A 24,780-nucleotide genomic window follows, 5' to 3' on the forward strand; every position below is an offset into this window, starting at 1 on the left:
GTCGGAGTGGCGGCGGCGGCCACTGCCACTGCGGAAGTGGCCGCCACTGAGGACGCACGCCACTGCGGAAGAAGCGCGTGCCGCTGCGCCTAAATGCCACACCTGTACTTCCCAGTGCGGCTCGTTATGCCTTGCAAGAAGTCGAGCCCCGATTCTATAACCCAATGTATTACCAATATGTCTTACAAAGACATATTGTAACCCCGACTGTATAACTTCATGTATTGCCAGATGTGCAGTACGTTTCCGCCTCCTTGTGTTACAGGAGTGTAACACATGCCTAACATTTTAAATTACGTATTGGTCATTCTGAGATTTCCATTGCTTCAGATTTGTTACCATTTGCACGCATGAGGTGTCCGTTCGTTTAGTTCGACACCCGAGGACGCTAATAAATCGATTAGATTTAAGCGATTTTATAACAGTAAACATCTTGTAGCCAGTTTCTTTAACCTTAAGCTTTAAAGCTGTTAAGCCTGAACCGTCGAAGCAGAAAGGGTAATTTTTGATATTATTTTAATAGTTACTCTTTCCGCAGGCCTCGCATTTGTTGGCGGTGTCTGCACAAGTACTTTTGTGAGTGAAGGTGAAGACACTCCTATGACTTACGACGGAACCCAAGCGATGGCTCATGAGCTCGGGCACTTGTAAGTGAACGAATTCAAAAGCGTTTTGTGTTTTTCATTTATTTGAAGATATATACATTTGCGCCGTATACTTTCGATGCTCGTACCACGGCCCCACCTACTACGTTTAACCTAGTAATAAATGTAGCGAGAATGCCTTAGGCAAAAGATTCACTATAGCCATTTTAACTGGTTAGTTTTTTTGGCTTACTAAATATAAAGTGAAAGTTTAGCACCGTGTCTAGTCATGTAACCTCAATGTGTAATATCGAGGCTCATCAGCTTAACGCTTATAGGGGCGTGCGCGCAGCGGTCATGGCAGTCTTCAGCTTGAATACTTTTAAGTTAAAGGTTAAGTTGAAAGCATGAAGGGTAGTTTTTCACACGATTTGAATACTACTTCGGTCCTGTAGGACTTGCAAGTGTTCGCACTGTTGCACAAAGGATTTTATGGGGAAGGCAAATACTCTGCTAGGACTTACACTGTAACCTACACGCTGGCTCGTGAGCTCGCGCATATGTAAGACTACGCAATTTGAAAACGTTTTGTTTGAATTTAGACGGAAAGTATGGAGTGCATTCAATTGCGCTATATATTTTTGACACCATTGCCCGCTCCGGCTACTCCTTTCCTGATTCCTATTGGTTTGGCTGATTATTGATATAGCACGAGTTTAATACCTCGCCCATTCGCTTAAAATAACGTGTTGCATCTGTTTTGGTCATGCGAATGATTATCAGTAATAAAGGCATTTGTCGATTCATCGCGCAGACTCGGGTCACCACATGACGATGGCTGGTCCAAAGATCCAGAATGCGCGTGGGACCAGGGATACCTGATGAGCTACGTGGACGGTGGAGTGAAAAGCTATCGGCTTTCTAAATGCAGTGAAGACAAGATACGGAGCATATTCAAGTAAGCTGTAGCACAATGTTTGGTTTGAACAGTGCATCTATTAATAATGTAGGCGATATGGTAACAACTATGTGGCATCTTTCATATTGACCTAGTTTAAGGACACTGTCAGTCTTACGCGCAATGCTGTGAGACTGTCTTGCAATTATTTTGGTGTGCACTCAATATACTATATACTAATTTGAAGAAATTCACAGCAAGAAAAACCACAACAAATTTATTTTAAACGTTTTGGCCTGGGACCGACGGTCCTGTCCCAGGTTGTAACGTCGAAAATTATTTCTCGCGTGTTTTGATGCGATAGCGTGAAATGGTCCATTGAACACAAAAGCCGGCGTCTGTCGTCAGTAGCGGCGAAACGGCAGGTAAATTCTCATTGGCTGCGACGCCACCTCACGAGTGCGCCTCGAAGAAGCAGAGCGTGCATAAGGGTGCACCTGCTGCCGAGGGAGAGAGAGAGAGAGAGATTGTGGTGGTGAAGAGGAAGAGGCGCTATTTTGTGCAGCCCTTTTTGGGAGCACGACTCAGTGCCTTGGGGAAGGGGCGGTGGATATAAAGCAGAAGGAAAAGAGAAAGAAATAAGAGTTGGTTAAGGCGATTACACAGCCCCTGACTGTCGGCGGTAACCAAGGGTTGCGTGAGGGGAGAGAGCATCGCCACGACGCCATGCCATCCTCGCTCTTGCTCTCGGAAGCTGGTGCGCGGTCCGTACCTCTCTCTCTCTCTCACCCCCACTGGGCTTAGCTGCTGCGCGTACCTGCCAGCCTTGGTGGCCGCCGCTGCTTCCTCGGTCTCTCATCGCGCAGGTCGTCGGTGGCATGAGGCGCTGGCACCACAGGCTGCTGCTGCTGCTTGCTGGTTCGAGCAGCACCGGCCACTAAGGTAAATTACTCGCAGCGATAAACTCACAGGAAAGCTCAGCCGCGTTCGATCGTAGATTAATGATTTTGCATCACAACTCATAAGTGCTTAGGTGTGAGTGAGTGAGTGAGTGAGTGAAATGACTTTATTTCGGTCCAGAGAAGACGCAGGGGAGACCTCGTGTCGCCCGGCTAGTCGCACGTAGGGACCGTCAAGCCGAGCTTGACGGCGCGATTGCGGGCACTCTGGATGGCCGGGGTTTGGTCGTTGAGTTCGGGGCTGCGTAACAGCGCAACCCACATATCCTCGCTGAATCCGGAGCCGATGGCTTCACACTCCCACAACACATGGTCCAATGTTGCCGTCAGTACATAGGCAGGGAAGTCTGCACTGGCATACCTTTCAGGGTATGTATAGCATGAAGAATCGGAAGGTTAGGATAAGCACGGGCGTGTAAAGTCGAAGGGTCACCGCCTGCGCCCTGCATAAGGCATGATGCGGGAGGGTGAATACCCTGTGTTGACAGATAGTAGTGTCTGGTGATCTCATTGAACGTGAGGAAGGGTTCCTCGCCGGGCAGGGGGTCTGCGGTGTTGGCGCGGTCAGTGAGTCCTAGCACGGCATCGTGCGCGCCCTCGTTAGGGTTAGAGGCTCAGTCGACCCGAAGTGAGCGGGAAACCAAGTGAGAGGATAAGGAGAGTTACTTTTGACGCTTCGGAGAATGCGGAGGGCCTGAGGGGAGCCCACGCCTGTGTGGTAGGCCTTAATAGCCGCCACGGAATCGCTAGATATTGCCTCTCTGCGACCATCGAGCACAGCCAGCGCAATTGCAACCTGTTCGGTTACCCCGAGCTTCGAAGTGTGTACCCTAGCGCAGCAAGTAATCCTGGAATTAGAGTCGGTGATGGAGACTGCGAATGTCTGTTATTAGACATATGCCGCGGCATCCACGAAGCTTGCCGCAATGTGGTTGTTACGCACATGCTCGAGTAGAGCTCTACACCTGGCCCGACGTCTACCGAAGTTGTGCACGGGGTTCATATTGCGAAAAATGGGCGCGATGTGCAGTTGAGACCTGATGTAGCTGGGAATCTGTACAGCGTCGGGGCACTGGTCGACGGGGTTGAGTCTCATCTCGTCGAGTATCTTGCGGCCCGCCGGGGTGCCAGATAGCCTGAGCAGCTGTGAGCGCTCTTGCGCCTCGATTATTTCTTCGAGCGTGTTGTGGACTCCCAGCTTGAACAGGTTTTTGGTGTGAGTGCGTACAGATAAGACGAGGGCGAGCTTGAAGACCTTTCTGATGAAGCAATTGAGCTTGTTCCTTTTTGCAACATGCCAATTAAACATGGCCGCCGAGTATGAAAGGCACAAAACATCACAAAAGCACCAAACAGCACAAGGGAATGTATAATGCGGATGAGATTCTCTTCCTTGATTCCTTGGTGCCTTTAGCCGATCCTCTGGCTGAGGTCGAAAGCAATCTCCGCCTTGGCGGTGATCTGTCTGAGTGCGGCTCCATTGGCACCGTTAGACTCGATATCACCATCAGCCTGTATTTATGTCCACTGCAGGATGAAAGCCTCTCTCTGCGATCTCCAATTGCCCCTATGTTGTGCTAGCTGATTCCAACTTGCGCCTGCAAATTTCCTAACTTCATTGCCACACCTAGTTTTCTGCTATCCTCGACTGCGCTTCCCTTCTCTTGGTATCCATTATGTAACTTCAATGGTCCACTAGTTAGGCGTCCTACGCATTAAAAGGCCGGCCCAGCTCCATTTTTCCTCTTAATGTCAACTAGAATATCGGCAATCCCAGTTTGCTCTCTGACGCACACCGCTGGCTTCCTGTTTCTTAATGTTAGGCCTAAAATCTTTCGTTCCATCGCTCTTTGTGGGGTCCTTGACTTGTTATCGAGCTTCTTCGTTAACACCCAAGTTTGTGCCCCATATGTTCGCACGGGTAGAATGCAATGATTGTGCACTTTTCGTTTCAACGACAGTGGTAAGCTCCTAGCCAGGATTTGGCAATGCCTACCGTATGCACTGCAACCCAATTTTAGTACAGCGTAAGCTGTTATGGGTTCATTCCAATAGTCGTTTCTGGTCGCGATGATGCCGCCGCCGCCCCGTAGCCGCCACCGCCGGAAATGCGAAATAATGTTCCCGCTCTGCGCCGGGATCGAACCCAGGCCCGCTGCGTGGGAGTCGGATACTTTACTACTGAGCCACGCAAGCGCTTGCTATCACGCTGAAGAAAAATTTCTGCGCGCATAGCGCGTAGGCGCAGACGACCCGAGCCTCCGCCAGTATGGTGACGCAATCTAGTTAACGTGCCTGAAACCGCCGCGTGCCACGAGATGCGATTCAGACGAGGGGCGCAGTCAACGCTATACCGATGTTAGATGTGCGCCACGTATTCTGGGTACCTCATCGGTACACGTTATGGCGTCTCCTCGCAAGGTACGAGTCCGCTGCTGACGAAGCGAGTCATAGAGCTACGTGCGCGGCTACAACCAGGCATCATCGGGCTGAGCGGACTGCTGTGGAGAGAGCATTAGAAGCCGCAGCTCGCCCTCGACGCCGACGCCGGGCGGACAGTTCAGATCGTTCTCGTCAAAATAGAGGCGAAGACACTTTGCCGCGAAGACCTTGTTGTGCGTGGTGCCGAAATTGGAGCTACTCTTGCGCTGCTCAACCAGCTTACACTTAACTGTGCTGCGTGTGCTGCGCAGGCCTGTGACTTTTTTCTTCTCTAAATTTCTTTCTCATGATCATGGTCCCCTGTGAGTAATTGACCTAGATAAACGTACTCCTATGCAGACTCTAGAGGCTGCCTGGCGATCCTGAGTTCTTGTTTCCTTGCCAGGCTATTTAACATTATCTTTGTCTTCTGGATATTAATCTTCAGCCCCACTCTTGCACTTTCTCGGTTAAGGTCCTCAATCATTTGCTGTAATTCTTCCCCATTGTTGCTGAATAGGACAATGTCATCTGCAAACCTAAGGTTGCTGAGATATTCGACGTTGATCCTCACTGGTAAGCATTCCCAGTCTAAGAGCTTGAGTACTTCTTCTAAGCCTGCAGTGAATAGCATTGGAGAGATTGTGTCTCCTTGCCTGACCCCTTTCTTGATAGTTCACTTTCTACTTTCGTTGCAGAGAACCAAGGTAGCTGTGGAATTTTTGCAGATATTTGCCAAGATAATCACGTATGCCTCCTTTACTCCTTGATTTCGCAATGCCTCAACGACTGATGGCATCTCTACTGAATCGAATGCTTTTTCATAATCTATGAAAGCCATATAGAGAGGTTGATTGTACTCCGCAGATTTCTGTTTTACCCGATTTCTGAGATGGATATTATCCATCGTAGGATATCCCTTCCTGAAGCCAGCCTGTTCTCTTGGTTGACCGAAGTAAAGTGTTGCCCTGATTCTATTGGAAGTTATCTTGGTGAATATTTTATACAATACTGAAAGTAAGTTAATGGGTCTATAATACTTCTATTATTTAACGTCTCTCTTCTCATGGATAAGTAAAATGTTGGCGTTCTTCCAGCTTTCTGGTACACTTCAAGTCGTGAGGCATTGCGTATAAAAGGGCGCAAGCTTTTCAAGCACGATATCTTCTCCATCTTTGAAAAAATCGACTGGTATTACATCTTCTCCAGTAGCTTTTCCCCTGGTCATGTCTTTCAATGCCCTTCTAACTACATCGCTAGTTATAGAAGGAGCCTCTGCATACTGTTCATCACTACTTCCACTGAAGGTAGCTCGGCTGCTCTGGGCACATTACAGGTCAGTATAGAATCCTTGCACTGCTTTTACTATGTCATCGAAATTGCTGCTGATATTACCCGGCTTATCTTTCAGTGCTTACATATTACGTTGTGCTATGCCAAGTTTCCTTCACTGACTTGATGCTGCGTCCATATTTTGCTGTTTCCTCAATCTTTTCCACGTTACAACTTCGGATGTACCTTACTTTCTTCTTGTTGTTTAGTTTGGACAGTTCAGCGAATTCTATATTATCTCCCGAGTTTGACACTTTCATGTTTTGCCGTTTCTTTATTAGGTCCTTTGTTACTTGGGAGAGCTTACCTATTCGTTGTCTCGATGCCTTACCTCCCACTTCAATTGCTGCTTCTGAGATTTGCCTAGTTACGGTTTCATTCATTACCTCTATGTTGTCTTCATCTTCCTTTTCTAAAGCTGCATATTTGTTTTGCGAGCGCCAGCTTGAATTGCTCTCCTTACTGCTAGACTGGCCTGTTTGTCTGGCCTGCTACAAACATAAACAGGCCTGCTAGACTGGCTAGACTGGCCTGTTTCTTCTTGGCTAATTTTATTTTTTCACTCTTCAAATTGAGAGAAATCTTGGACCTCACTAACCTATGGTCATTGCAATTTACGCTACTTAACACTTTTACATCCTGCACTATGCTGAGATCGGTAGAGAGTATGAAATATATTTCATGCCTTGCTTCTCTATTAGGGCTTTTCCAGGCCCACTTCCGGTTACTGCGCTTCCTGATTGCAACGTGGCATGCCCAAGCCTCACTTGGTATGTCGAGCAGACTCGACAACTACCGTCGGGCATGACTGGGCTTCGGCAGCGTCTAAGCGTTCAAGACAATGTGGTGGACCTGCAAAGCCACATAGAACATTACAGTGCGGATGGCCTGTCGACACTTGCTGTTTTTATGGTTGTTTCCAAGGCTTATGAGTACGTGTCTCAAAGAGCGATCATCAGCCAATTACAAGTTATAGGTGTCACGGGTAATCTATTGCACTTCATACATACGTTTCTCAATTATCGTCGCATCAGAGTTCGTCTTGGCGACACTTTGAGCGATGAAATAGGTATATTTCGCGGCGTGCCGCAGGGAAGTGTTTTATCTCCCTTATTGTTTAACATCGCCATGGCTAGCCTCCCAAGAGTACTAAACCATCGAACAGCAGTCAAGATATCTATATATGCCGATGATATCTTCATATGGGTCTCCGGCTACCAGCATCGCCGCATCGCACGAATAGCCCAGGGAGCAGTAAATATCGTTCAGGGCCACTTGGCAACGCTTGGATTATCACTATCAGCAGAGAAATCATCAGTCGTACTATATGCTGGATAGGATAGGAATAAACGTTATTTGTGCAACGGTTATTGCTTTTCGTGCCCGGGGCTAGGCTGCCAGGGGTCCATCGCCGGAGAAAAATCTTTCGAGATCCTCAGAAATGGCCCTGGCCCGCTGGACGGCCCACTCCTGTTCCTCGGAGTGAAAAGAAAATATGCACGCTTGAAGCTGAATATGGACGGACACCTGATTCGACAAGTCACCAGCGTCCGATTTCTTGACGTTATCTTGGACCACATGCTACTTTGACGCCGCGCTGTTGACCACGTCGTTGCGTCATCGTCACAGAGGCTACATGTGCTCAAGCGAGTCGCTGGCATACGTTGGGGCAACCACCCGACGTCGATGCTACGGCTACATACAGCGTAGGTTACCAGTTAGATCCTTTATCAGCTACCTCTGATGTCACCCTTAGATAGCCAATACGAGCGCTTAGAAACCATCCACAGAAAAGGTACTCGACCTTGCCTTGGAGTCCCTCATTCGGCATGGAACAAGAAAGTGCTCTACGAAGCTGAGTCCCGCCCTCTGCGACGTCAGGCTTCCCAGGCTCTCATGACCCAGCTACTACGATTGAGTGAGTCTACGCCCGGCAAAGCCCTGTTAAAACGTATAAGTAACAGGCCGTGCTCACACTTTTATGCAGCACTGTACACGCTTCGCGTCTTAGGATGGCGCGGCTCGAGACAGAGGGAAAAAATAAAATCGTCATGGACATTCGAGGGCATCACATTCTACTTAAGTGTACCACAATTGCAGTCAAAGTGCTGCATTCCATCTGCAGAAGCCAAGTCACTAGTCCTGGAACATTTGAACACGACTCACCCGTATCATCTACAAGTATACACAGATGACTCTGTCATAGTACACGAAGACCGCTGCGCAGCTGAATTTTATATTCCCTTACTGAGATATACATGGTCTGGCCGTCAGGACTGTATAGCCTCGTCGACAGTTGTGGAAGGCGTAGCAATAGCTTCTGCTCCGCGCAAACTAAACACTTTGCCTCCGCAGAATGTGGTTATCCTTACGAACTCAAAGGACGCGTTACAAGAACTATACCGTGGTCTGCCATCCATCAAGTTTCCACGCAAATCGCAAGCCACAATGAAAGAACTCAACAACAAAGGCTTCACAGTAAAGTTTCAGTGGATTCCCTCCCACATTGGTATTAGCCGCAATGAAAAAGCTGATGCGCTTGCATACGCAGTGCTCTATCATCCACCCAAAGTCAAGGCTCTAAAGAGTAATAAAGTGAAAAAATCTGACATTTGAAATCACTTTGGGTCGGTTTGGGTGCCACCACATATGCCCTGCGTAACCAAGTGATTTCACCAAGAGGAAGCATTACTTTTATATCTAATCAGGGCAGGATCTGCTAGTACACCAGCCTGGTTATTTAAGACGGGGCGAATCAATTCTCCGAACTGTACGGCATGCGACGAGACAGGAGACATTGAACACTTTCTGTGGTAGTGCCCGAAATTCCAAGATGAAGGGGATGCTCTCCTGGAGAATTTGCAAAAAAAGGACCTTCCGCATGCGTGCCTGGAACACCTTGTATTTCCCGAAGGATGCGTTATAGCCCACAAAGAAACTTCACGTCTTCTTAATGAATTGTTAAGAGAGAGTGGTTTGATGGACATATGGTGATACTCTACAGCGATATTGGAAGAAACAATCGGGCGGAGCAATTGCCGGCCTTGATCGCCAGGCTAAACCCGGTACCTGTTGCTACAATTCACCACCACCACTACACGACAGCAATGAGATCTCGATTCCTAAAATATGACGATCGTATAACGACGACAACATGAGGACAATGAGGTGACGACGACTGTATGAAGAAGATGGCGTGACGACGATGGTATGAAGACCACCGGATGAAGAAGCGGGGATGACGAGGATGACATGACCAAGATGGTATGACGACGACGGGATTACAACGGTGGCATGATCGCGATTGAATGGGGACAGCATGATTACGATAGAATAACGAGCAAGGAATGGCGCCAATGGATCGACGACATGACAACGGATGACGATAGTGAAGTAATGACGATGGGGAAATGACAGTGTGACGACCACGGCATGACAGGAGTCGCATGTCGGTGTCATAATGCTGACGAAGGAATGACCGACGGCATCAGGACGACACTATGACAACGAATACGACACTATGACACCTGTATAACGGCGATGGAGTGACGACGATGACATGGCACCGGCATGAGGGCAATGTGATGACGACGAGTGTAAGATGACAACGGGATAATGGTGACTGTATCCCGAAACCTGTGCGACAATGATGGCATGATGACGACTGCATGAAGTGAGTAAGGTCAGATAGGATAAACAACGAAGGTGGAACGACCTCGAGGGCATCACGACCACGAGCGCATGCCTAATGGCCGAAGCAGGTAAAGAACTTGGGTTAATGGGTCGGTGGAAGAGGCTAGACAGACAGAACAGAACAGAACAGAACAGAACAGACAGACAGACAGACAGACAGACAGACAGACAGACAGGCAGACAGACAGACAGGCAGAAAGACAGACAGGCAGACAGACAGACAGACAGACAGACAGACAGACAGACAGATGGACGGACGGACGGACGGACGGACGGACGGACGGACGGACGGACGGACGGACGGACGGACGGACGGACGGACGGACGGACAGACAGACAGACAGACAGACAGACAGACAGACAGACAGACAGACAGACAGACAGACAGACAGACAGACAGACAGACAGACAGACGGACGGACGGACGGACGGACGGACGGACGGACGGACGGACGGAACAGACAGACAGACAGACAGACAGACAGACAGACAGACAGACAGACAGACAGACAGACAGACAGACAGACAGACAGACAGACAGACAGACAGACAGACAGACAGACAGACAGACAGACAGACAGGCTCGAAACGGCTGGAGTAGGCAAATAATGCTATTCGGAATAATAAGTAAAGAAAGTGTGGGTATACACAGCACAACTTGCTCCATGAGGCAAGGCCCCAGCATGAGGCGTGGCCTAACAGACACACAGGAAAAATTTCCGCGAAATGTAGTTACGTACGCACAGCAGACAGAATCGCATGCATCGAAGTTTTCAAGAAGTGTGCTTTTGCAAAGTCACAAGCTTAGACGAATGTACGCAAAATAGAAACACAGCGCTGTTGCAACATTTCGCAACTAGTTACAGAGAAGAGCTAGGAGCAAACGCCGTCGTCATCATGGTGAGTCGACTGCTAACAGACACGTAAGAAATGCATACACAAAGACACAGAGCTAGTTTTATAATTACGCAAGTACAGGTTTCCAAGAAGTATATTTTATCCAAAGACATTAATGTCCCTTCGAGTGAATATAAAAAAAGGGGGGGGAAGAGGGGAGAGAGCCTGCCACCATACAAAAAATGCGAGGAAGGACGCGGCAAAAGGGGAAATGGCAGGCAGAGCACAGCTTAGAACTTGTGGGTGATTAATCGTTTCCCGGTAGAGTCAATGGGCGAGATCACAACGATTCGGTGTCTCCACAATTAATTATGCACGTGCTACCATTTCCTGCATCGGGATGGAAATTGCTGGCCACATGTTAGGCGTAATGTGGTACGAGAAAAATGTGAAAATGAGGGTGCAGGAATCGGAGCGCTACAAGGATTAGGTTTCTCGTGACGTGCAAATGAAAAAATGAAATCGAAGATTGTTAAAATATATAAAGAAGCCATAAAGAATAAAAAAAAAAAAACAACGTGAAAGGGAAGGAGTGTGGATATACGTTTGACAGTAGCTAATCTATGCGTGTACGATTTTAGTGGTTTTTAAGTGTTAATTTTCTTTCGCTAGGTAATTGTCATTTTACGCGGCTGTTTCATGACCTAAATGACACCCATGCCATGACATTCATGTCAACACTTACCCTTTATGCTCGTCATACACTCTTGTCATACTACGCCAGTTTTGGTGCCTACCAAGTTTACGAAACGACCGTGAGAGCTCCAAGACGTAGGCGGCTTGATAGATAAATGAGATAGATAGATAGATAGATAGATAGATAGATACTGTCAAAGTGGCGAATGTTCGCCAAAAAATGCTTCGCACTTAAAATGCGTCGTTGCTCACTGCTTTCGCAAGAGCTTGTTCCTCTTCATCTTCAGGCGTAGCAGCCAACGGATGCCACCACGTTGATTTGCTCCGAATATGAACTCCGCCCACATCTCGACTTGGATGTCCACACAGAAACTATGCTACTGCACCAATGTGTAATAATACACAATAGGGCTAGGCTATGGTGTTAGCCATCTTTTTTATTCCGAACCACCTGTCATTTCGTCCTCTTCGTTAAGACCTTCTCTAAATTCTTTGCAACGTCCACGCACACATAAAACGTGCTACGCTGTTGTTGTTTTTTTGCTTTTTTTGCATCGCTAATGACCAATGGTGGGTAATTCTGGGGTGTTTTGTCGGTGCGTAAACGTTTGCAATATGACGCGCAGCCTTGACTAAAAGGACTCGATTTTATACGAATTCCTACGTGGTTACTGTTAAAGTTGAAGTACGTCGATTTGTAGCTGAAAGGGTTCAAGGAGACAGCAGTATAGCCTTTCCATGTTACGTATTGATCAAAATTTCTCATTGGTGAAGCGTTGCACGCTTACACGACTGATACTTTATACTATGGCGTCTCTGTTGGCACGACGTTTATTCGGCCCGAGTACTCGGCAGCGAACCAGCAAAAGCCCACACCCGATGATGATGATGATTACACATAACTGAAGATGAGGATCGCGCAACGTAGGATGATGATGATAATATACAGATGAAGAAGACGTGCGTAATAAACGCCCACACTAATTTCCCCCCCACGTGGAAGCGGCCATCCTGGCCGCAAGTCAAGGCGACGAAGACCGCCGCGTGAACGGTTTCATGCGGGAGACATGAACGACCTCGGTGCTGCGACAACGGCGGTCTGTGGCGGCGACAACAGGAGTCACGCGATAATTGACGGGTGATGTCTGCTCCAGGACGATGTAGGGCCCGATGAAACGCGGCTGGAACTTGTCGCACAAACCAGGCGTGCGAAGGGGCGTCAATAGAAGTATTTCGTCACCAGGTCGGAAGGACACAACGCGATGGAGGGTATCATAAATGATCTTCCGGTCGTGTTGCCTGGCCGCCGTGTTGACGCGAGCACGCTGGCGACACTGGGCGAGTCGTGAAAGGAATTCTTCGCTAGACGATGCAGATGGATTGACAGGAGCATCGAAGAAAGAAACGTCTAGAAGGGAAGTAGGCGACCGTCCGTAAACTAAGTAAAATGGCGAGTAGCCGGTGGTACGCTGAACGGCCGTGTTGTAGGCGAAAGTGACGAAAGGTAGAATTTTGTCCCAATTCTTGTGATCAGGCTGAATATATACGGCGATCATGTCGGCAAGCGTGCGATGAAATCGCTCTGTCAAGCCGTTAGTCTGTGGATGGTAACTCGACGCTGTTTTGTGGGTGGTACCAGAGGCGCGCAGGACTTCGTTTAAAAGTTGCGAGAGAAAGACCTTTCCACGGTCGCTGAGCAGTACTCGAGGAGCACCATGGCGCAGAATTATAGCTTGAAGGACGAAGTCGGCAACCTCCGAAGCTGAGCCAGTGATCACTGATGTTGTCTCAGCGTAGCGCGTCAGGTGGTCGATGGCGGTCACTATCCACCGATATCCAGCTGCAGTAACAGGAAGGGCCCGTAAAGGTCGATACCAACAACCTCAAATGGTGAGTCAGGACACGGAATAGGCAGTAATTCGCCGGCAGGAGCAGAGGTTGGGAGTTTGCGACGCTGACATGGAGAACAGGAACCGACGTATCTCGCCACACTAGTAGAAAGGCCAGGCCAATAGTAACGGCTTCGAATGCGATCGTAGGTTTTGTGGAAACCGAGATGGCCAGCAGTCATGTCATCGTGGAATGCTTTGAGGACATGGGCTCGAAGAGAGCGTGGTAGAACGGGCACCCAGCGTTGACCGTCAAGGTGGTAAATGCGCCGATACAGCACGTGATTGTTCAGCTTGAATTGTGCGAGTTGGCGTCGAAGCCGCGCGTTAGGTGGGCGAGAAGCGCCAGAGAGGTGGTCTATCATACGCCGACAATATGGGTCAGCCCTTTGGCGAAATGCAAATGTTTGATCGTCGTCCGGAGAAAGGCGGTCTATGGTGGCTAGAGAGGAAACCGGCGCAGAAGTGACATCCGAAGAGCTGCTTTGCGACGCAGTTGCCGAGGTGTCAAGTGGGTGCGCAGGAAGCGGGCAACGAGAAAGAGCGTCAGCATCTTGGTGTTTTTTGCCTGACTTATGAATAATGTCAAAGTCATATTCTTGCAGGCGGAGAACCCAGCGACCCAGCCGTCCAGTCAAGTTCTTGAGAGTGGAGAGCCAGCATAATGCGTGGTGGTCCGTAACAATTGTAAAATGACGCCCGTGCAAATAGGGACGAAACTTCTGTACGAACCAAACAATCGCCAGGCACTCCTGCTCAGTTATTGTATAGTTCTTCTCGGCATCGGTGAGTACGCGGCTGGCGTATGCAACGACTCTCTCGTGCGAAGAGTTGTTGCGTTGCAGAAGAATGGCACCGATGCCGTGGCCGCTAGCGTCTGTGTGCAAGAGAGTCGGTGCAGTCTCATCAAAATGGCAAAGCACAGGTTCAGACGTGAGGGCGCCCTTCAACATGCCAAAGGCTGCTGCACAATCTTGAGACCAGTGAAAGGGTACACCGGAAGCAAGTAGTTTGTGTAGTGGCGCAGCGATGGAGGCAAAGTTCCGTATAAAGCGACGGAAATAAGAAGCGAGGCCAAGGAAGCTTCGCAAGTCTTTAGGCTTTTCTGGGCGAGGGAAGCGAAGGACCGCAGCAATCTTGTCAGGGTCAGGACGTATGCCCTCCTTGGTCACGACATGCCCCAGGACCTTAATAGATCTGCTGGCGAAATGACATTTCTTCGTGTTGAGCTGAAGACCAGCGTCGCCAAGGCACGTCAGAACTTCATCTAAGCGTTGCAGGTGCTGAGGAAACGTGGATGAAAAGACGACAATGTCATCCAGGTAGCAGAGGCAAGTTTTCCATTTCAGGCCACGCAGCACGGTATCAATCATGCGTTCAAAAGTCGCAGGTGCATTGCATAGCCCGAAAGGCATGACGTTGAATTCGTAAAGTCCATCAGGGGTGGCAAACGCTGTTTTTTCTTTATCGTCTTCGTGCATGGGAATTTGCCAATAGCCAGAACGCAGATCGAGGCTCGAAAAGTATTCTGCACCTTGTAGTGAATCAAGGGCGTCGTCACTGCGAGGCATAGGGTATACGTCCTTTCGAGTGATCTTATTGAGGGCCCGGTAATCGACGCAAAAACGCACGGAACCGTCTTTTTTTCGCACCAAAACAACCGGAGATGACCAAGGGCTAGCTGAGGGCCGGATGACCTTCTGTTGTAACATGTCCGCGAACTTTTTCTTCTATGATTTTCCGCTCGCCTAGGGACACGCGGTACGGGCGTCGGCGCACTATCGACGCTTCGTCTGTCTGAATGCGATGCGCTGCAGCTGTGGTTTGGCCCAGAGTCGACGAATGGACATCAAATAAATTTGCGTGTTTGTTCAACAAAGCAAGCAGCTGCTGCATATGTGAAGGTGGCAAGTCACTGCTGATGGCTGCAGTAAGGGCGGAGGGAGAAGCAGTAGCACAAGTAGAAGGGTCTTTGGAAGACATAGTCGTAAGGGGCACGACGCATACAGGCCCTGGGTCGGCCGCGCAAGCCACTGTGGTGCTTTGCGGAAGGAGAATTTTCTCCGATGTCGCGTTCGTGGCGGTGACAAGCGCCGAGCCATTGTGAAATCGAACCACACCTGGCGCAAAAGCGATGCCTTTATGAAGGCAACGGGAAGAGGGCAAGACCAAGACGTCACCATGGTCGATATCGGTCGACATAATGGTAATAATGCGCTGTCGGCCGGGAGGCAGTTCGGTATCTTCCGCAGCGAGCAGGCGCAACGGCGTGTACCTGTCTTCCCCAAGTAAGTAGTCAGTGTCCGTAAGATGGACGACACGTTGGCCACAACAAATAGCCGCGGAAGCAGAAGAGAGAAAATCCCACCCTAAAATAAGTTGATGAGCGCACGGGGACAGCACAGCTAATTGTATATGGTGCAGGATATCATCGATCAAAACACGGGCAGTGCAAAGAGCGGAAGGTCGAACAGGGTCTCCTTGGGCTGCAACTAGCGTCGGTCCATCGTATGGCGTCGTGACTTTTCTGAGTCGGGAACATAAATCAGCGTGAATAACAGAAATTGTCGCACCTGTGTCCACCAAAGCATCGACGGGCACTCCTTGGACAAACACCGAGAGCATATTGGACGGGCGCGCTGGAGGAATATCAGTCCTGGTGTCGTATGCAGTTTGTCCTCCAAAAACTGCATCGCTTAGTTTTCCGGACGAATGTTAGAGTTGAGGGAGACGGGCCGTAGTGGTGACGTGGATCGGCGGAACGGCGAAGGGGAGCGGCGTCTGGCTGAACGGTAAGTGCTTCGGTCTTCAGTCGATGCGGGCGGAGAAGTAGAGCGGAGCGGAGGCGAAGAGAAACGCCGGCGTTGGGAAGAGACTCCACCGGAAAAGTTGCGTTCGGAGATGTCGTATCCCCGACGCTCGTCTTGCTGGCGCTTGCGGCAGAAACGTGAAATATGGCCGCGATAGCCGCAGTAATAGCACGTGGGACGTGACGGACGCCATGGCGGATAGTACAGGGGGCTAGGTGATCCGGGAGTCAGTGCAGTCAAATGGGCTGATGAAAGCTCGGGCGGCATCGTCGAAATGTTTACTGGAGGCGTGGCAGCAACCGACGCGTACGTGCGCAGCGGCACCGTGGAGTTGACGTTGCGTGGAGGCGTGGCAGCAACTTCCGCGTACGTTGGCAGGGGACGAGAGACGGAGGGTTGCACGTGCGTGGAGCAGGTCAAGGACGCCAGTTCATCCCTGATGATGTCACGCAAGGCTGCGCTAGAAGGCGCGCTGGGGCACACGGATGGTGACGACAAGCCCATTGACTGTAATTCTTCGCGTGGTTTTACTTGCCAATGCAAAAGCGAGTTGGCAAGCAAACGTGCTGTGGTAGTCTGAAGCTTTGCTACCCGCTACTAGCAGTATATAGGGCTTGAAAACCTTTTTATCAACTGAGTATTTGGCGTGTAACTTATGCGAAAAAACTCTTTCTTCGCTAAACGAGTGTTCTGGTGCTGATCGGGACAGAGCTATGCAATAGCTTCTTGCTCACAAAAATATGTTTTGTGCGTGAGCTTGAGTTCCGTTTGCGTTGCCGACCGATGTTCAGCACTCTCATTCAAGATTCACTATGCTTAAGTGAGACACCGCCTTCTTTAGAAAAACTAAACAGTCGCTGTGATTTAATCATATGGCCACGGTTGACACTCTGCTGCATTTGTCTAATGAGGCGTCTACCGCATGGAAGCAAAGCCTCAGCATACACTTTATGCAAATGCACTAGCAATTAAAAAAAGCCCTTAATTTAAGCGTGAAGCGGATACAATTCAACTCTACATACATTACGCGAGACTTTATGCGGTTAAAATGCCAAACAATGGGTATAAGTTATTTCGCAAGCATTAGTAGCTTATGCTGGAATCACGTTACTGTTGAACATGTCCTGTTATTGTAAATACGCGCTTTTACTAACAGGCCTTTCTAGATGCCATTATTATGACTAAGCCAACCAGAGCAGGTACAAATAACCCGCACTGTATTCCCCACAATCAACGAAAGTAATAATGATTTGCGCCTTTTTCACAGGATGCTAAAACCCGAATGCATAGAGGTCAAGGCGAACCAAAACTATCAGAAAGACCACAGGAAGTTCCCTGGCCAAACAGTGCGCGAAGAGTTCTATTGCAAGAAGATCTTGAAAAAACACAACGGAAACCGAAACAAGGTGATTGTGAAAAAGGTGAGCCGCCGAAATGCACGGATATTTTTCTCTCACAAAGAAATTATCAAAAAAATTAATAAGGAGGTCATTGTTCCTTTGGTGAACTGTTTATATGGGTTCTGGAAGCCTGGCTTATTATGTGTAAAATATTTGTAAGAGCACATTTTTTGCCCTGTTCTCCTCTCACTCTACAGCCCGCTTATAACGCAATCGCGCTTCCTGCTTCGATTGCCAGACATTAGCTCAGCTTCACTGAGACCCACAGGCATCCTGCTCACTCGAATAACTGTCGCACACTCATATTTCAACGCGTTCAAGGCTTTCAAAGTGTGCCAAGGGTTGTCTTTGGAGGTTTGTCACTCACAGGGTGGCCAAAGGCTCTTGCTGACAATGGGCACCAATTTGCGATGCAGGACCTTTTTTTCTTTCTTTTTTTAGCCTGAAACGTCCTTTAGTTCCGTCAGAGGCGGTCGCTTGGTAAAACCGAATGTAAACAATTGGTGTTATACTATCCTCGTGTGTTTTTTTTTTAGAACTACACTACCCGCGTACCTTACTCTGCTATCGTTGGGTAGAGGCACAATGTTATTACTCGATGATGCACGTGTCCCGTCAACAGATGGCGCAGTTTGAAAGACACGCATGACGCGATCGGAGCAAAATTGAGCTCTTCGTGGACGTTGAGAGAGGCATAGCTCGTTTGTCGGTTCTAGCGGGAGTGGCGGCGTTTGAGAGCACACTTAGCCATAGCTAGCATACTCCATCAAACTCGTACATGTGCTCACCAGGACTTAAGGGCCTACAAGTGTAGAACTTTTTTCACTGAAATGCCGTGCTTGCTCGTATACTGCGCCCCCGTGTTGGACAAGTTGAGTCCTGAAGTGGCGCGAAAAGACTCGGCACAGCAAGACAACAAAGCCTGCCGATTCGCGCCCACCACCTTTCACCGCGGCGAGCCGACTGTGAATAGGCAGCGAGAACGATTGCTACATGAGACTACAAGACACCCCTCCCCCCCCCCCCCCCCACACACACACACACACACACACAATTGTAACATAATTACGTGAAGCATGGAAGCTCCCTAATGCGCGAATGAATGTAACTGCTGGTTTTGGTTGCGTCATTTCTGTACACTAGAGCACGTACACCCTCCGCAGCAGGCACAACACGTTTCACGTAATCCAGTGCGGTTGCGTCCATGCTACGTTTTACGCATTTTTTTTTAGGTATAGCGCTTGGTCACTGTGGCATCATCTCAGAGCATCCGAAACGAGAAAGAGGCCGTTGGTACACGTGATACAGAAGACTAGAAAGCCGGGACATTTGCTTCTAACACTTAATGAAGCACTCAGCGAGAACTCAGGCTAGCGGCAGGCCATGCATAATTAGCAATATGCATTTAAAGCAAACACGCACTGCACGATATTTGTGCCCGTTGTGCCGACAGTAGTTCCGAAGTACGTGAAGTTGGAATTTCCAATAAACTAATTAACTATACTTGACTAACTAGTCTTTTACTAATTACTTTACTGCAAATATTGTCATTTACGAATTGTGGCCGGGGAGTTCGAGAGGAATAGCGGCATAGAACGTAATCTGAGGATTGCACTGGTTTCGAGATACGCGCCGTCAAAGTTGCAGTAAATATCCACTGTTCCACTTAGGTTTTTTTAACATAACATGGTTTTATGCAAATAAACGTAGAAGTAACTGGACCGCCAATATATTTCTTCGCCCACTTTATAAATATCCGAAAAACTGGTTTCATTCCGAGATTTCGTTCCAAGTGGAACAAATTCTCGCTAGCCAACTGACAAGCTACAATTAGTAAATAGAAATGTTTGCCGTTAAATAAATGAATCAAAATGTAATTATTATTGTTTGATAATGAGTTGACTTTGAATTTTCATTTCTCGCGCAACTACTATCGAGTATTATAGGTCAACGCCTACAATAGTGGTATCTGCCTGAGTTGATTTTCGAAAATTCCTCTATGGTATAAAAAATACTTCACTCCGTACGAACACCACGTTTCTTGCAACAGCAAATAGGCGTACAATAGACGTCTTATGTCGCACAATAGGTGTGTTTGTCAACCTATTTTCATTAGAAACAACTGGGGACAGTGAAGAACGTTTCCTTCTCTATCGTTGACGCCTCGTTTCTCTCGGTTAAAATATTAAGAAATACTCGCAGGCGCATTTGAAGGAAGCATAGATTGGCGTCACCTGGATGTCTACAAGCGGCCGTTAAAATCGCTTTGTATCAATGATGATGTTCTGCGAAAACACAATATGGGAAGGCTCTCCTAATGTAACATATCGTATACTTCCAGGATCCGCAATTCACCAGGAGATGCAAAATGAACTGCTGCACTAGGCATATGAATGGCCTTTACTGCATCCGAGCAACCATACCAGCTGGCATGGCGTGTGACCGAGGAAAGGCATGTAACCTTTGGCGAGATCTTTTTCAAGGATGGGTTGTGGCATGCCTGCGTGGTTGAAAAGAAATTGCTGTAAAGAGAACAATAAGCGTTTTACGTTTATTAATCAGGCCGGGTAATTTACATACCTGTCTGATCCGAAATATATAGGCTTGTTATATGAATAACAGTTTTGCAGGATACGAAAACGAAACTAAAGTGACCGCTTATCCAACAGCATTGCGAGAACGAAAAATAATGACGTGCTGAAGGCGAAATATATTTGCAGATTATGTATATTAGAAGCAATAGCAATCACAAGCAAATGTTATTCGAACATGTTCTTTTTTTAATGATAATAAATGAATCAAGTATATCAATCCATCAACAACTTCTGTTCTAGTAGTGCAGATAGATATACTGCAGTCTTTAGATGGCATGCGCACTATACACAAACTTATTTTTGCGTTCAGAAGTGCAGACAGGCTTCGCCATGTTTTATTTTTTCCTCTTTCAGACGTGCAAAAGAGGTGTCTGCGGAGTCCACACATGGGAACAGTTCAAGTGACTTTGCACCTTCCGAATCTAACTATGGGCTAGCACAAATGAAGTATAAATTTCTGAAAGAATAAATCACTTGCATCGGTTTCGCACGATTTTGGACTTTAACAAAATTCGCGTGCCAAATACCACGACCACTTGGGGCCCGCTTGCTGCTATTTAAAAAAAATATTGCGAACAATTTATATAAAATGTGATCGACCAGGCATGCCTATACGAAAAAACGAAGAAAACGACTACAAGGGACATATAACGTTATCCACGAATTGTGTGTGTACCAGGCATGTTGTCAATTATTGTTGTTTTCTTTTTCAGAGAGAGCGGGTGATTGACGGTTTTCATTGAGTTACCTCCGTTTCGTATCTCTATTTATTCTTTGACATTTTACTCTCCGTTTACAACAACGCACGCGATTGGATCGGAGATGAAGTGCATATTACTAGGAATGCTCCTACGCGTATGGCGATACTTCGAAGTCAAATGCATTGACATACTGTTTCTCGTTTCGAAACAAACTTAAATAGAAATGTTACGCAGTGTCCGCCTGATTGAATGAAGGCTTTTTTCGCAATTGTTTCATGCATGGATGTATTTCTCTTGACAAATGGATTTGCAAACAAGAAACAACTGCTTCCAGCTGTACCCGCCGAGGTTGTCTAGTGGCTATGGTGTTGGGCCACCTGCGACCTCGTGCTAGGCACGAGGTCGCAGGATCGGGCGAAATACGATAACACCGGTGTACTAAGATTTAGGTGCACGTTAAAGAACCCCAGGTGGTCCAAAATATCCCGGCGTCCCCCACTACGGCGGGAGTCATAATCAGATCGTGGTTTTGGAACATAACACCCTACAATTTTTTTCCAGCTATCCCGTGTAACATGGCAATGATGGCTTAGAACAAGGTAGCACTACGTTGCCAGATGGTGGGTTAATGCGATTAGCATTCCCTGCCCACTTCTGGCCCATTTTGAACCTATTTATCTACCTGCTGGAGAACTTCGCAGTCTTCTTTACTCGCTACTGTCATGCCGTGCACGTAACAATAGAAGGCTTCTTGCAAAAAGCTGTCGGGTTCACACATATAATTTTTACCGCAACAGCAGTTAGGTTTCTCGAAATTTGGTTCACGTTGTCCGTCCAGTCCGTCCGTCCTTCCATTCAGTTTCGCTTTCAACAACAGCTTTCGTCATCGACAACGCACTACTATTATTTCTCTCGTCGTTAGGCCCCCTTGTTATCTTCAGCTTCGTCATTACCAGTGCGTGAAGAAGAAAGAGGCCATCGCCGCAATCGAGTCCACTAGAATTCGAACCCAACACCAGTTACGAACTCTGCAGTTCGGTGTCGAGCGCGCTACCACTTAGCCGTCACCCAACATTTTTCTAATCTTTAGCGCATGATAATGAATGAATGAATGATAACTTATAATCCGGCGAGCTTTTCGGGGATTTGGGCGAATACCCCTGCCTAGGTGTCGGCCAGGAGCCCTTGAGCTCTGGCGGCTTCCTCGGCCCGCTGGACGGCCCAGAGTTGGTCTTCGAGGGCGGAGCTGAGCAACGTAGTCTCCCAGCGCGTTCGGCTCGAGGCTGCGTCCCCGTCTGGAACCCCCCCTTGTTTGCACTCCCATAACATGTGTTCCAGGGTTGCCCTGGCCTCACAAGACTTGCATTGGTTGGACGAATAAAGCTCTGGGTAACAGAGATTCAAGATCACCGGGTTTAGAAACGTTCTTGTCTGCAGCTGTCGCCATGCGACCGCCTGTCTGATAAAAAAAAAATTGTATTGGGCATTCAATGCAATGCTTCGCGCAGACAGACTCGAAGAGCAGTGACATCTGTGCATGCATGTCGGAGTCCATAACCAGCTATACTGCAGTGGACAAGAATTACGTTAAGTACATCGCATAGAGAATGCTATTCATAAGATGGTGGTGTGTATGCGTGCCCTTCTAAATGCGTAAGAATTTCTATGCTTACGCAACGAGAAAACTGCCTGTCCGTTCGTCCGTCTGATCTTCCCGCAAGACGATCGTTTTCAAGACAGAGCCCGGCGAGCGATTTGAGCGTCGTGCGGCCGAACTCTTCAACGTAAGCAAAGCGGCAAGAACACAGCGCGCTGAGCTATCAGCAGCCGGCACTCTCTGCCCGCTTCACCGATCACTTTCAAGGTACGGTCCGCGCGTCCGTGCTGGAGTACGTTTGATCGGTCCGTGTCGGCGCGAGAGTCATTTCACCAGGATTCATAATAGACAGATTTAGTATTGCGGAAATGGCACCACGCTAAACGCAAAAATATAGCGGTGTCAGACTGCGCATGTTCAGAACGCTATTTCAGTCTTGCGCGTAGCGTGCGTCCACTATTTTTCGAATTTTCCGGAGACGCTAAACGGTCGCTAAGTTTTTAGCGTTGCAAACACGGTGGCACCCTCGGAATTGACGGCTGCCCGCTTCGCGGAAATCGTCTCGTCGTTCTGTCATATAGGAGACCCTGATTTACAAATAAACGGTGCTGCCGGGTTTCACTTCGTGTATTTTTGGTTCGGTAACGGCCTACGGACGATAAGACAGCGTTGTTTTCGCTGTCGATTCTAGGTTAAGCACACTCCACATGCACAGCGAAAGCGTAACTCTGCCTGTAAACACTCGTCAGACTGAGGCAAGAAATTTTAAAATTATTGTTGCCCAATTTATTTTCTTAATGATTGTTTACGGGCTTCAGTTGTTTTGAACTTACTAACAGCGTCCGATACGTCTGAAAGTTGTTACCGATTAAATTTCCGCGCACGAGCGCTTGACTTTCTCATCACTAGGCGGCGTCGGCGGTGCCGCTACAAGCTGTCTGCAAGGCGCGCACTTTGTGCGTGAAATCAATCACAAAACGAAACTTTTTCGTGCGGCACCAGGTCGACATAGCAGCATCCAAGGCAAATGCGAGTGCGAGGGTGCGCTTCAGTACGCCTGATGACCTCACCCTCCTACGTGAAATACTTGCTTCTGGAGCTGTAAGCGACTGTTCGAAATGACCGGAGGTTACCTATCGCTCATGTTTTGCAAACAGAGCGGGACGCCAAGAGAAGAAGTTCACGGTCCGTGCGGTGCGCGGCCGTTTCGACTAACTAGTGCCGCAGTTCTCCACTGGCGATGCAGCGAATCTTAAGAAGTAAGTAACTAATTCCTTGGAAATGTACAAACCTTGCGCCCTTTTCTGCCTTTTCTAAGAACCTTCGTCGTTAAGCATGTAAAACGCATTTTTTCCCGTCGAGTGACTTCACTTGTTGTAATCTTCGATATTCCAGTTCAGGAACTGAAGAAGAACATGCCGAAAAAGAGCAGGTATTGACGGAACTTCTGAAACTGGTGCGCGAGGTCGGCTATAAATTTAAAGTTAGAAGGAACATCGCAGCGCAGGCTGAGCGCCAAACCACGAACCATGCACGAGATGCTGCGTGTGCAGCATTCTCCTCCACCTTTGAAGATGACACAGAGCGTACGGCCTTATTATTATTCGTTTTACTTCGTGCGCACTGGTTGGCAAGTGCTCATGCGCAAAGGTTCCTAAATTCCTGCTTTGCCTCGCACGCCAGTGAGGGCAGTCACGCTGTCGTGCTAAGTGTTATGTTAGTGCGCCACAAGATCATGAATAAAATGTTTTCATTCAAGGCTGCCTTTAAACAAACCAGCAAACATAAAGCTTACAGTTATGCGCGCACATCAATGCAGCTTGCACCATAAGCAGTGAAGAATGCTTGCATGAAAGCCAAACGTGTTGCACGCACATGACTACAGCTTCTACAATAATGTGCCAGCAATACTTGCTTGAAGTGTTGTAGTGCTACGTCATTTGTGCATAACTTGTACACTTCAGTCAGTGAACATGTTTAACCAGCATAGCGTAGCACAAGTACATGAGGAAAGTAACGACAACACGACTTGCTTTCTTTGCCGTTGCGCTCATGCAACAGAGAGAGGGAGAGAGAGAGAGAAACAACTTTATTTAAATTAAGATCGTGCTTGGTCACTGTGGGTGGAGCCCCTCTTTCAGGGCCGCACTGGCTATTGCGGCGCGCCGGGCCTGGTCGAGGGTCGCCAATGGGCTTCCCAAGTCCAGTTCGGAGAGTCGCGCCTCCCACGACCAATTGCTAATTGTATCGTTAATTAGCGGAGAGACGGCGTCTGCCGGACGCTGCGTGCATTGGTAAGTGATGTGTTCTAGTGTCGGGGTGGAGTCTCACCATTAGGCAGACAGAACCTGTCGATATGCCTGAACTAG

At 48.2% G+C, this 24,780-nt stretch overlaps 1 protein-coding gene across 1 annotated transcript; it reads left to right on the plus strand.

Moving 5' to 3' along the window:
- The first annotated feature begins 466 nt into the window (after positions 1-466).
- Positions 467-20,595, plus strand: LOC119465214 (metalloprotease mig-17-like). Its single transcript, XM_037726007.2, has 5 exons — positions 467-647; positions 1,399-1,542; positions 17,387-17,540; positions 19,861-19,971; positions 20,468-20,595. The coding sequence occupies exons 1-5, from the start codon at positions 601-603 to the stop codon at positions 20,516-20,518; spliced, it is 507 nt and encodes a 168-aa protein (XP_037581935.1). The 5' UTR covers positions 467-600; the 3' UTR covers positions 20,519-20,595.
- Positions 20,596-24,780: the final 4,185 nt, after the last annotated feature.

This window comes from Dermacentor silvarum, chromosome 9, assembly GCF_013339745.2.
Source record: "Dermacentor silvarum isolate Dsil-2018 chromosome 9, BIME_Dsil_1.4, whole genome shotgun sequence".
Lineage (NCBI taxonomy): Eukaryota > Metazoa > Arthropoda > Arachnida > Ixodida > Ixodidae > Dermacentor > Dermacentor silvarum.